We start from the raw sequence: 13,442 nt of genomic DNA, 5'->3' as shown, positions 1-13,442 counted from the left end.
ATCACATAATTCACAATAAAACATTTAAGAAAAAAAAGATTTACAGCCTCGGAAACCCTATACAGGGCCTCTATTGAGTAGGAACCGACTCTATGGCACATAACAACAAGATCCTTAAAAACATCCGTTGAAAAAAAAAACAACAAAAACCACACTGGTCTCCAATAAACTCAAACAGATTAAGTTCTGTCTTTGTCACTTTATCCTTCATTGACATTAAAAACAGAAGTATGGTGTTTCTCTAAACGGGCTGTGAAGAAACACACTGTACACAGAACCAACATAATCACATCAGTTAGGGAACATCTAGGAAGATGTACGCTTAGCAGAATTCACTATACTACCCAAAAGGTACTTCCATGAGGCATGTACACTGTATATAAACCAGGCATCTGCAGACTCAGAGAAGGATTCCAGTGGAGGGAGACATTACACACACCTTACCTTCCCAGACCCGAAGACTGCCTCTTGAGCATATCTGATAAGACACTCCTTGCAGAACAGGTGAGCATCTGCACACTGTGTCAACTCCTCGAATGGGAACTCCCCATAGCAGCAGCGGCACTCGATCAGCTGGCCATCCTGTAGTCAGCAGACAGAAATGCAAATGAGAAGATCTCCATTTAGGGAGAGGGTAGCAATGTCTCCTTGCTCCCAAATGCAGTCTGAAACAGTACCTCTAGAAGCCATAAGACCATGACAAGCTGTTTTATGCCAGAAATCTAGCTCCAGATGCTAGATAACATGGCAGGTAGTATTAACACACAGCTCCCGGTGCTGTAGGATCACAGACTGCGAACCACGTTGACAGTTCAAACCCACCAGCTCCTCCTCAGAAACCATATACAGGGTCACTATGAACTGGAACCAACTCGACGGTACTTAACAACAGAGACAATAAGATTTTCATACTTTTTCATTTTCTTCAGAGTAACTTTTCTTTCTGGGGTGTAATACTAAGAATTTTATATGCCTATTTATGAGATCCCTAGTGGGACAGCAGTTAAATATCTGGCTGCAAACCAAAAAGTTGATGGTTTGAACCAAACCAATTGCTCCAACAGAGAAAGACCTGGCTCTCTACTCCCTCCCATCAAGATGACAGCCTATTAAACACTGCATAGTTCTACTCTGTCACATGGGGTTACTGTGAACTGAAGTTGGTGATATGGGGCACTGAACAACAACATATGCCTAGTTAAAGTCACACAAATAAAATACATGCATTAATATGTGCTCCATGAAAGAATGTTCTTCAAACCACTCCCCTGATCTTTGACACTGCTTTTTTTGAGTCATCAGAGTCTGACTGATCTCATCTGCTCTCTCATGTCTAGAACTTTGTTATTTTGAGTACTTCTTCCTATATAGTTACCATATTCATGCATTCCACAGTGCCAGCAGAACAATCATATCTGAGTCATGACTATAGAAGTCAAGAACCAAAATCACAAAAAGTGTCCCTAAGTTGGATGTTGCCTCTTGTAAGACAGGAACATGAGGGGCTCAAGCCTCAAGGTGATGTATCTTTTAAGGAACTATTGACTGTTGCTAATGGAAGTAAGTAGCAACCTCAAGTAAAATTGAGTACCAGAAAATTTACTCTTTTTATATTAACTACAACAATCTATCCAATTATTAATCCACTCATAGTTATATTAGAAAAGGCTGCTATGTAAAGATAGCAGAATCCTACAAAAAACCCATCTGGCCCTGAGGTTGGACATATCTCTTCTTGAGAACTCTGCAATTGATATCTGAGCTCTAATATTTCCTTCTAAGGGTCTCTCTGACAGGAACATCTCTATCATCAGTGTTCCTTCAATTCTGACGAAGTCTGTTATCAGTGAAAAGGGAATGTCCTATTTCATGTCTCTGACCTGGGCCTCAATAGGACCTTAAAGTCAACAGGCTGAGAAAATGTGAAAGAAAACAGCCCATGACAATAAAGAGGTGAGATTTCAAACTACCTTTTTTTTTAAGGTTTTTACTGTGGATTGAGTGAAAGCTTTCAGGGCACAGCATCATTGTCACATTCAAACATTCATATACCTTGCTTCATTACATTGATTATAATCCCCTCCACATACCATCAGTTAACAGAGTTTCTCTCTATCCTCTTTAGCTTTTTTTTTTTTTGGGACAAACTTTGCCTTTTTGGAATTTATACTCTCGGCTTTTAGAGAAGGTTTTTACATTTATCTGTGGGTATCCAGGGCTCATGTATGCAATTACTAACAAGCATAACTGAATAATCAGATGAGGGACAGTTTGCTATGTCTGCTAGGTGGCTAAAGTCTGATCCTCAGAGCCTATGGTTTGGACGGTCAGCAACACTTGGCCCACAGAGACTTGAACTCCCGACCCGGTCTGCATGGTCTGCATCAGATTCCCCCTTATTTATTATTCAAACTACCTTTTGATACTGTTCTTCATTCATCTGCAGGGCAAGCAAAAAGTCTTCATGCTGGGAAACAAAAAAAGAGTACATGGAGACACACATTTAATAAAGATACCACAGACCATTTAGTACATATTTCCACAAACATAAAAGAACTATTAATAGTAACTTTCTTAATGATGTAGTTTAAAAAGTTACTCAAGAATAAATTTAAACAGGTGAACAAAAACACAGAAGTACTCAATAACCAACCATATGCAAACTTTCAAAACCACACACACACATATACGACGATTTCAATTAACATGGATCATAGAACTAAGTAGAAATAATAACATCACACAAATACTAGAAAACATGGTGAAACCTTTCTGATCTCTGACTCAAAATGTTGAAGCAGTGAGCAAAGAAACTGACACAACACACTTTTGAACAGCAAAGAGCACAATAAACAAACAAGCAAAATGGAAAAACAGAAAAAAACACTAGTAACTGGTTTCACAAAAGGATCTCATTGCCAACACATAAAGGGCTGCCAATTTTTAAGAAAAAGATTAGCTACTTAACAGAAAAGTAGCAGCAAACACAGAATGCATACAAAAGGAAACTGGCCCTTAAAAACATGCCAACATGCTTAATCTCACTACTGAAAAGCAAATTTAAAACACAATCGAATTAAGATGCCATTTCATACCTATTAGAATGGACAAAAACTTAAGCCTGACAACATATTACGATGAAGCTGTGGGGAAACAGGCACTCTTTGACATTACATTATTTAGTGAGAATACAAAAAAGAATAACTACTAGAAACTCACCCAACATGGATAAACATTTTACTCACCTCTGCCATCTCTTTGATTTTCTGCTCGTAGAATTCCTGCTCTTGTTGCACAGCTGGGAGAAGGGCATGTCGGTCATAGGACCTACAATGTCGCCTTTTATTTTCCAGAAAGAACATTCTTTTCTCTATTTTTACATCACCTAGAAGACAAAATAATGCAAAATCATGTGAAGAACTACTGCTAGATTGGTTTTCTGTGGCCCAGGCTCTCTGACTCCTTTATAGAAAGTTTCATGACACTCTACATTCTGGGAGACCTTGGCTGCTTATAGTTTTCTAAACGTACAAGGCACTTTGTGATCTACATGTTTTCCCTCCCTCCCTCCAGTTATGAACAGTGTGAATACAACTCAACTCAATCTCCATTCTACTCTTATCATTCAAATCACGCTTCATTCTGACATGTGTTTAATTCTGGGTATTAGGAATATGGCTTGCAGCTGTCTATTGGTGAACACATATCCTCACTTAAATTGGGTATGTAAGATAAGTGGAAATGCCGAATCATGGAATACAGTTATCTATGGTGTGAGCAAGTAATGCCAGTTTTCCAAAGTGGTGGTATCAATTTACTTTCCCTCCACCAACAGTGTAAGTTCCAGTTGCTCCATATCCTCAGAAAGTTTGGTTATCATAAATGTGAACTGCCATTCTTATAGGTGTGAAAGTGTTGTGTGCACGTTAGTAGCATCACTAGCGTGTGTGTGTGTTGGGGGGTGGGGGGAGGGGATGCACACCATACAGCTGTCACAGTAAAATTGGGTGATACCAAAATGATTAACTATACAATTGCTGAAGAGTGATTTATTATTTTCATGAAAATATCCCTGTAGTTCAGTTATTTAACAAAAACATTTTTGTAAGCTCAGCTTACTTGTATCAATATAACTGTAAGGCTAAAACTCTTATGCTAATTTGCTTTTTGAACTTTCCAATGCACTCTGGTCAGAGCTGTTATTATTACCTGAATTGCAATAATGCATCAAATCACATGATTTTTACTGCACACACTAAAATCAATCATGCATTGCTTTCATTGCTGATTTTATAGTTGCTGATTTTGTCAAATTATGTTTTAACTACAACATTGTGGTAATTAGTATTTATATTGAATCTATCAATAAATTTCTTGAGAATGAAGTGGTAATTATAGGAAAAGTAGAAAAGTAAAGATTTCTGCTCAATTATTAATAATGTAATTCAACATGCCAAGGTTTTATAAAAGCAATTTTGCTGCTAGCATTTATATTGGTGGTGGTTATATGCCATAGACTTGGTTCTGACTCACAGCGACCCTGGATACGGTATTAATAATGTAATTCAACATGCCAAGGTTTTATAAAAGCAATTTTTGCTGCTAGCATTTATACTGGTGGTGGTTATATGCCATAGACTTGGTTCTGACTCACAGCGACCCTGGATACGGTTTCCGAAGCTGTAAATCTTTTTGGGAGCAGAAAGCTGCATCTTTCTCCTGTGGGAACCACTGGTAGTTTTGAACTGTTAACCATGAGGTTAGCAGCCCGACTGCTATGATATATTATACTTAAGCAATTTATGATAATATTTATCACATTATTTTGTGATTGAAACCAATAATGAGTATTACTAAAGACTCTGTGTAAGGAACTCTGGTAGCGTAGTGGTTACGAATCGGGCTGCGAACCTTAAGGTCAGCGGTTCGAAACTACCAGCCGCTCCGCGGGAGAAAGATGAGGCTTTCTACTCCCGTAAAGATTTACACCCTTGGAAACCCTGTACAGGGTCGCTATGGGTCGGACCCGACTCGATGGCACTTAACAACAACAACAAAGACTCTGTGTATGGTCTGGTACAGGAGGCGGTCCATGGGGACAGGGGGAGGGTGAATACATGGTTATCGCATGGACATCAACACTAGTAACGCCACAGATGTATGCTTTCTCAACTCTCTGTTTTGATGATTTTCAAATACAGAGAAAAGAGTAGAACGTGTATTTACCTCAATAAAAAACATTTAGAATAACCTAAAGTCAGGGGTTCAAAACTCACCAGCCACTCCTCAGAAACCCTATATACAGGGTCACTATGAGTGGGAACAGACTCAATGGCTCTAAAAAACAAGGGCTATCAGCAGTGTAAATGTGCTAATCCATGTAAAGATGCCCAATGAATACTAAGTGCTCAGTAAAAATTAATATCATCATTTGTATGTATTTTTAAAATTAATTTTCCTCCATTATTTTTTTCCTACTTATCTTTATTCTGTTATTTTCCTAGTTGGCTAATGTTCCTACACTTTACTTTGACTCTTTTTTTTTTTTTTAAATAAAGGTAATTTAAGCTATCCATTTTCCTCTAGTTCTTCTCCTGCATATGCTCATGAGTTTTGATACTATTTTCTCAATTCAATTTTTTATTTTGAGGTCACTGAAGATTCACACGCAGTTGAAAGGTTTGTATGTGAACTTACATTTCCAGTTCCCTTGAATAAATACCCAGGAACCCCACAGTGCAGCTGCTGGGCTGTGTGGGAGTTGCCATGCTTCCCTTGAAGGAAACTTTTCCTGAGTGGTGGTGTCATTTTACTCTCCCTCCAGAAATGTGGGAGTGGATCCAGTCTCTCTGCACCCTCACCTGTATTTGGGGTTATCATTTAAACATTCTTAGCCACTACAAAAAGTGAATCCCAAATAGCTGTATTAGCTGTAGTAGTGGTGGCTATGTAGTCTAGATGGTTCTGGCTCATAGAGGCTTTATATAGAGTTTTCAAGGCTGTAATCTTTACAGAAGCAGAGACTCATCTTTCCCTCATGGAGCAACTGGTAGATTCAAACTGTTGACCTTGTGGTTAGCAGGCCAGCTCGTAATCCATTATACTACCAGTATATAGTAGGTTTTTGTAAATGTTTTAAGTTTAGGAAGCTCCCCATCTATTCCTAGTTTTCTGAATTTTTAAAATAATGAATACATAATTAATTTTATCAAATGCTTTTTCTGCACCAACTGACATGACCACATTTTTTATTTTCTTCTTTAGAATACATCCTAGAAATAAACCCTTGGTCATGGAATTACTGAATTTGAATTCCATTTGCTAGTAGTTTGTTAGGGATTTCTGTATCTATATACATATTTTTTTCTTTGTTTTTGAACTTTTTTATTGTGAATTAAGTAAAGGTATATAAGGCTCTGGTAGCGTAGTGGTTACGAATCAGGCTGCAAACTGCAAGGTCAGCAGTTCGAAACTACCAGCTGTTCTGCGGGAGAAAAGATGAGGCTTTCTGCTCCTGTAAAGATTTACAGCCTCGAAAACCCTGTACAGGGTCGCTATGAGTTGGAACCAACTCCGCGGCACATAACCATCACATATAGGGCAAATCAGTTTTACATTCAATAATTTGCATACATTTTGTTTTATATCGATTGTAATTCCTATAATGTGACCTCACTTACCCCTCTATCTTTTGTTTCCTATTTTTATTCCTCCTTTTCTAATCCCTTCCTGTCTTCTAAACTTAGTCCTTGAGCAGGTGCTCCCATTTTGATCTCAAATTGTAGAACATTCTGAGGTGTATGTACCTCCCCAGTCTTATTGTTCACTTTATAAGCTTGTCCATGTGGCTGAAAATTGAACCACAGAGCAGAGTTTAGTTCCAGGCATGAAGTATAGTTTCAAGGGTTCCAGGTATTTTTTATGATTTTTGAGTTTTGTTTCACATTTTTCTCCCAGTCTATCCAGGACCTTTTCATGTGATCCTTTCTCAGAGTAGTCAGTAGTGGTAACCATATGTCATCTAGATCTTCTGGCCTCAGGCTCAGGTAGCTGTCTTCTAAATTTCTTGGCATAGATGAGTGTTCTACATATATATTTATAAAGGACATTTGTCTGCTGTTCTCATCTGTGTGCACAATTTTTGTCTAGTTTTGTCATCACGGAAATACTGGCTTATTTTTGAAAGGAGATTGGTGTTAATTACTTTTAAATGTTTGTAAGGAATTCTCCAGTGAAACCATCCAGCGCTAGAGATTTCTTTTTTTGAGAGACTTACAATTATGGAATTTAATTTCCTTAATAGTTGTTAGGCTATTTAAATTATTTCATATTTTATACTAGTTGAGTTTTATACTTTGTAGCTTTTCAAGTGATTGGCCCATTTCATGTAAACTGTCAAATTTATGTGTTTAGAGTTGCTCACAGGACTTCCTTATTTTCCTTTTGATGTCTACAAAAGTCTACAGTGACAAGTCTATTTCATTTTTGAGACTGGTGATTAAATAGTAATTTTTTTCACTATGTTCAGTTTACATCAGAAGACTGTGGTAACCAGCACAAAGGATCAAAAAAGGAACCTTTGGAGAGAATACCTTGTCTCCCTCTTTTAGTCAAGCAATGTACAAATCTATCAACACTGTCTGGATGACAAAGAAAATAAAAAGGTAAAAAATAGGATTCCTAGAACAGCTGACAGATATTAGTTAATGTGTTGTCTAGAAGTTTCTGTGTACCAGCACCAGCGTTAAACTGTTAGAGTAACTGTTAGAGGTTGTTTTTCCTAGTTCTTACTTCAAGAGTCCTTAAAGATGATCTACTAAGTGCGATTTACGAATCTAAATCTGAAATTAAATGGATACCCTGAAATAATGGGCTGAAACTAATACGATGATGTTAACAAGGCAAAATGGCATGTGACTTTAAAATGCAAAGGCATCTTTCTATATTTGTTGTTGTTGTTGTTAGGTGCCAGCGAGTCGGTATTGGCTCATAGCAACCTCCTATGGCGCTGTGCGTTAAATGCACCAGACTGCAAAGCTGTTTGAACTGCAAGGTCGATAGTTCAAGCTCACCAGCTGCTCTTTGGAAACTCTATACAGGGTCACTGTGGATCGGTACTGACTCGACGGCACTTCAGAACAACAACATGCACAACAAAACGAAACACCACCCGGTCCTGGGCCAACCTCACAACTATTGCCACACTTGAGCCCATTGATGCTGCCACTTGGCCAATCCATCTCGCTGGGGGTCTTCCTCTTTTTCTCTGACCCTCCACCTTACCAAACATGATATCCTTCTCTAGCAACTGGTCCCTCCTGACAATATGTCTGAAGTATGAGAGACCAAGTTTGGCCATCCTGACCTCCAAGGAGCACTCTGGCTGCACTTCTTCCAACACAGATCTGTTTGTTATTTTGACAGTCAATGGCACTTTCAATATTCTCCTCCAACACCGTAACTCAAAAGCATCAATTCTTCCAGTCTTCCTTATTCACTGTCCAGCTTTCACATGCATATGAGGTTATTGAAAATACCATGGCTTGGGTCAGGCACACCTTAGTCCTCAAGCTGACATCTTTGCCTAATGCAATACGTTGTTTGACTTCTTGACTGCTGCTTCCATGAGTATTTGACAGTTGATCCAAGAAGAATGAAGTCCTTGACAACTTCAATCTTTTCTCTACTCATAAGAATGTTGTTTATTGGTTCAGTGGTAAGGATATTTGTTTTCTTTACATTGAGTTGCAAATCCATACCGAAGGCTGTAGTCTTTGCTCTTCATCAGTAAGTATGAGTCCTCTTCACTTTCAGCAAGCAAGTTTGTATCATCTACATATTGTAGGTTGCTTATCCAATCCTGATGCCATGTTTTTCTTCATATAATCCAGTTTCTCATATTATTTGCTCAGCATACTGATTAAGTATGGTGAAAGAATACATCTCTGTCGCATACCTTTTTTAACTTTAAAACATTCAGTGTTCCCATATTCTGTTCGAACAACTGCTCTCGGTCCATGTAGATTCCTCATGAGCACAGTTAAGTGTTGAGGAACATCAGTGCTAAATCTAACTGTTGTCTCTACAGAGCAGACCTCACTTGGAGCACTATGTCCAGACTTGTATGTTCAAACTTTCAAAGAGATAGTGAAAAGTAAAGGAAAATCAGAATGGTAAGAGGGTACATACAGATTGGGTCACTTCAGAAGAAAGAACTGAAAGCACTACAAGACATTTCAGGAAGCACATTTTGGCTTGATATAAAAGAAGATCTTTCTAAAAGACATAGCTGTAGCTGAACAACAATGAAAAAGCATGCCTTGGATGGCAGTACTTTCCATTCTCCATCACTGAAAGTCAGAAGCACAGACTGCCTGACTATATATTAGGGAGGTGTGGTCAAAGCTGTGGACCTATTCAGAGCTGGAGAAAGAACTGCCTATGCAATGCTCGGATTTTTTCTCTCTCATTGTGCCAGAGCAGCAAACCTGTGCTTTCCAAAAAGCTCCATCCACAGTCTTGCTGCAGGGATCACAGGATCACAGCCTGCTGCCATGAGATCCTGAAGAGTACCTACATTCAAATACAGCCCAATTCCGTACTTATTGTCTGGACTTCTATTTAGTTATGCATGAAATCAAGTTATGTAATTAAGTACAGATGGAACAGAAAGACAAACAGGAGAAAAAGAAAGGAACACATGCATTATTTATCACACAATACACAGAAAAAGTTATAGTGAACTCTGCTCTTGAACACAAGCAATGCAGATGAAATTTGTTACAGAGTTCAACCATGTTCCCTCTTGAAAAGAGCTTTAGGCATCGATGTTATTAATGAGAATAAGAGAATTTAAACACATGGATACTGAAAAGCCACCTGTTCTCTGTGCAGAAGTCCATGCTGAAGGGGAAAATCCCCAACGCCATCACTCTCAGGTAGTTTGTGACCTCTCTGCAAGAAGCAACTAGCCACTGTTTCAGAGGGATTTTACTAATGAAGTAGCTAATTCTCAGCCAACCCTCAAGACCAGTTTTTTCCCTAAGTATAAGAGCTGCCCCAAACACTTTTTTGCACCAGAGTGCTCAAACTTTGTACCCAATGTTTCTGTCAGTGTATTCTAATAAGCAGAAAGAAGGAAGCTGGCAACTACAGCGACTTTCTGATGGTTGTGATGTGCCATCCAAATACATGGCAAAACTATGGCCGTGTACATGCCTTCCACGGCATTCTATAAGGAGCCTACCACCTGGCCTTCTGTATCTACTGTAAGGGACAGGGCTAAAGTTGTGTCACAGCTTCACACAGTGTTAGCAACACTCACAGTTTGCCATTACCTTGTTCAAACTTGAAATCTATGTAAGAATACTGATTCATTTCTTTTCTCTTTTTTCTTTTTCCACTGGTTTCTGGCGATAGTTCCTGCCATTTTTTAATTGCATCAGAAAAGGCCTAAAAATTGAGAAAGGGAAAGGTTACTACCAAGAATGGAAAACAGAAACAAGTGAAACACAGCAACCCCAAATCTGATTGTGACACTTAGTCTTGACTATCTTCTCAAAAATGGCGACAGCAAAATAATAGGCGACATGTCATGTTTTCATCTTCTCTGACACTTACAATCTGTGATAGTGGCAGAACCAAAATGCTTACTGACATATTAAAGGGTGACGCAAAAAACAGGAAAACTTGTCAAAGCTGTCAAGCTGACTCCAACTTACAGTGACCTAATGTGCCAGAGTAGAACTGTGCACCATAGGGTTTTTAACAGCTGGGATTTTTCAGAAGTAGATCACCAGAACTCTCATCGGAGGCACCTCTAGATGGATTAGAACCTCTAACCTTTCAATTTGCAGCCTGGCACTTAACTATATTTGCCACCCAGGGACTCTACCCTTGATTAAACAGAAGTTGAACCACAAATGATAGTAACAAATGTCTACTGGGTTAAATTCTACAGGCATATCTGACATGGTGCCTCTCTGGTCAGCACTCCCTTCTTTCCCGCTCCACTAGCTTCCTTTCCTCAGGCTTCTCTTTGCTCTCACCACATCCAGTCTTCCTACTAACCACTAGAGTGTAGAGTCCTCATAGCAGTAAGTATCTCTTTTCTTCTACTCTCTCAGCTGCTCTTTCTTTCCTAGGTCTTCCCAATCCCCATTTAAATGTATTCAAGTCTTTGCCATGGTAAGAATAAAGAAATTCTCTTTTCTCCTGACCTCTTTCCACTTTCAGCTACCAGTTCCTTTGTTTTCCCTCTTCTTGTAGCCAAATTTACCTGAAAGGCTGCCAATGTCATTTCATTGTTCCATCTACCACGAGTTTTCTATTCCCCTCTCATCTGTCATGCAGCCCCGTATTCCCACTCTGAAGGTCTAAATCCAATGCCTATGCTTTAGTCCTCATCGTCTTTGGCCTTTGAGCAGGATTTAACGCTGCTGCTATCTGCTTCTGAAAACACTCCCTTTTTTGCGCTTCTATGACAAACTCCTCCTTCCTCTGCCTGCTCCTTGGCCATCTGCCTCTACTTGATCTATGGGTGCTGTTGGGTGCTATCAAGTCAATTTCAACTTATAGCAACCCTAGATGATGCAGAACTTGTTCATAGGGGCTCCAGAGTTGTGAATCTTTACAGAAGCAGACTGCCCTATCTTCCTCCCATGGAGTAGCTGGTGGGTTTGAATTGTTCATGCAGGCTGCAGTCTTCCATGCGCTGATGACTCAGCCTATTTCCCTTCAGACCTGAAAACCTTCTTGCCCATTCAACCACAGGTCCAACTCAGAATGTTAGTAATTCAATATCTCCAAAATTGAACTCATGATCTCCTCCCTCCAAGCCAGCGTTCACATAATTCCTCATCCCAGTAAACACTGTTTCACCTGACTCCTACTAATCCAACATGAAGGCTTATAACTGTCACTTACTCAGGAAGGCCCTTGAGGTCCCTTAGCCATGTTTCCTCCTGTTAACCCCTTTCCAAGCACCTGGTATTGTTTTGTCAAAGTCCTCACCACAGCTAAGATTATATATTGATTCACCTGATTCTCTGCTAACTGGCATCTCCTATTAGATTGTGAGCCTGTGGCCGACAGGGGTTATTACCATGGTGCATGGTGTCTCCTCCTTAGCAACTTGCAGACACTTTGCACTTAATACTCATTTGGTGCTGGAAGGAATGGTTATGTGGGATATGCTTGCCTTGCAAGAATATGACCAATAATCACATTCAGAATCTTTTTCTTAAAGAAGCAGCTGACATACTATGTATGCCTCTGTGGTAAAATGCTAACAAAAGAAATTACATTATTTTAGCTACAGGAAAGCAAAGTATTACCTGTTCATCTCAATCTGCTCCAACCCCTTCCTATAACAAGATCCTGAGAATCAGAAGGGAATTATCATTTGCTCTGTGCACCTCATCCATGCCAGGTACTACACTTGGACCCTTCTATTCATTACCTCATCTAATTTTCCTAATAATCCCAACATAGATAGATATTATTTCTTTTCAGTAAAGGAAGCAACGATTAGAAAAAATAACTTGCCCCAAGTCAAAGTTAAATGAAAGCTATGATTTGAGATCCAGTCAATCTTAAAACAAAATCTCTCTTTGACAACATCACTTTGTCTTCACAGGTAGATATAGTGAAACTGTCAGAAACCCCCCAGGACCCAATTTATCTGTTGCTTTTCCACCTCTAGTATCATTGCCTCCATGGCTGCATAACTCCCCCTGATGCTCCCGCTTTCTTGAATTACTTATGACCCAAGGTGTACCTCCCCCCCACCCCCACCCACACCCCTAGACACCAATCTTATAAAGTCACATTTCTGCACTTAGCTTTAAGACTACAAATTCCCTAAGCCTCCTACCAGGGCTATCTGCAATAACCAGCTGAGCAGATAGGGCAGGCATTCTAATTTACATTTTGAACAAGGTCATTAAAGACTAAATGTCATATTAACAGCAAGTAATGAAGCTGAGATGTGAACCCCAAGGTTCCTTACTGGTGGTGGGCAGGGTCATGTGCTGTCCGAGTCAGATCCAACTCATAGTGATCTTGTGTAAGATTTTCTAGGCTGTAAAACTATATGGGAGCAGAAAGCCTCATCTTTCTCCCACAGAGTGAATGGTAGATTTAACTGCTGACCTTGCAGTTATAGCAGCCCAACTCATAACTCACTACAGTGTTGTTATGTGCTGTGGAGTCGGTTCTGACCCACAGTGACCCTGTACAGGGTTTCCAAGGCTGTAAATCTTTATGGGAGCAGAAACTCTCATCTTTCTCCCGCGGAACAGCTGGTAGTTTCGAACTGCTGACAGTGAGATTAGCAGCCCGATTCACAACCACTATGCTACCAGAGTTAACTCATTACAGTTGTAGTTGTTGTTGTTGTTGTTATGTGCCGTGGAGTCGGAACCGACTCATAGTGACCCTGT

The 13,442-nt window shown here is 39.6% G+C and overlaps 1 protein-coding gene across 4 annotated transcripts in view; it reads right to left on the bottom strand.

Annotated features, from left to right (window-relative positions):
• The window catches only part of RNF216 (ring finger protein 216), a 156,731-nt gene that overhangs the window by 109,604 nt on the left and 33,685 nt on the right, over window positions 1–13,442 (bottom strand). For all 4 annotated transcript variants that reach the window (XM_006859771.1, XM_006859772.1, XM_006859769.1 and 1 more), the window contains 4 exons: window positions 10,338–10,452; window positions 3,246–3,385; window positions 2,417–2,467; window positions 445–582 (listed from right to left, as the gene is read on the bottom strand). In XM_006859771.1, coding sequence (XP_006859833.1) covers window positions 445–582; window positions 2,417–2,467; window positions 3,246–3,385; window positions 10,338–10,452 — 444 coding nt within the window. The remainder of the gene's footprint in view (window positions 1–444; window positions 583–2,416; window positions 2,468–3,245; window positions 3,386–10,337; window positions 10,453–13,442) is intronic.

Source organism: Chrysochloris asiatica, unplaced genomic scaffold (genome assembly GCF_000296735.1).
Source record: "Chrysochloris asiatica unplaced genomic scaffold, ChrAsi1.0 scaffold00034, whole genome shotgun sequence".
Taxonomy (NCBI): Eukaryota; Metazoa; Chordata; class Mammalia; order Afrosoricida; family Chrysochloridae; genus Chrysochloris; species Chrysochloris asiatica.
Note: the sequence above shows the minus strand (reverse complement) of the source record. Positions and strands in the feature narration are given on the sequence as shown.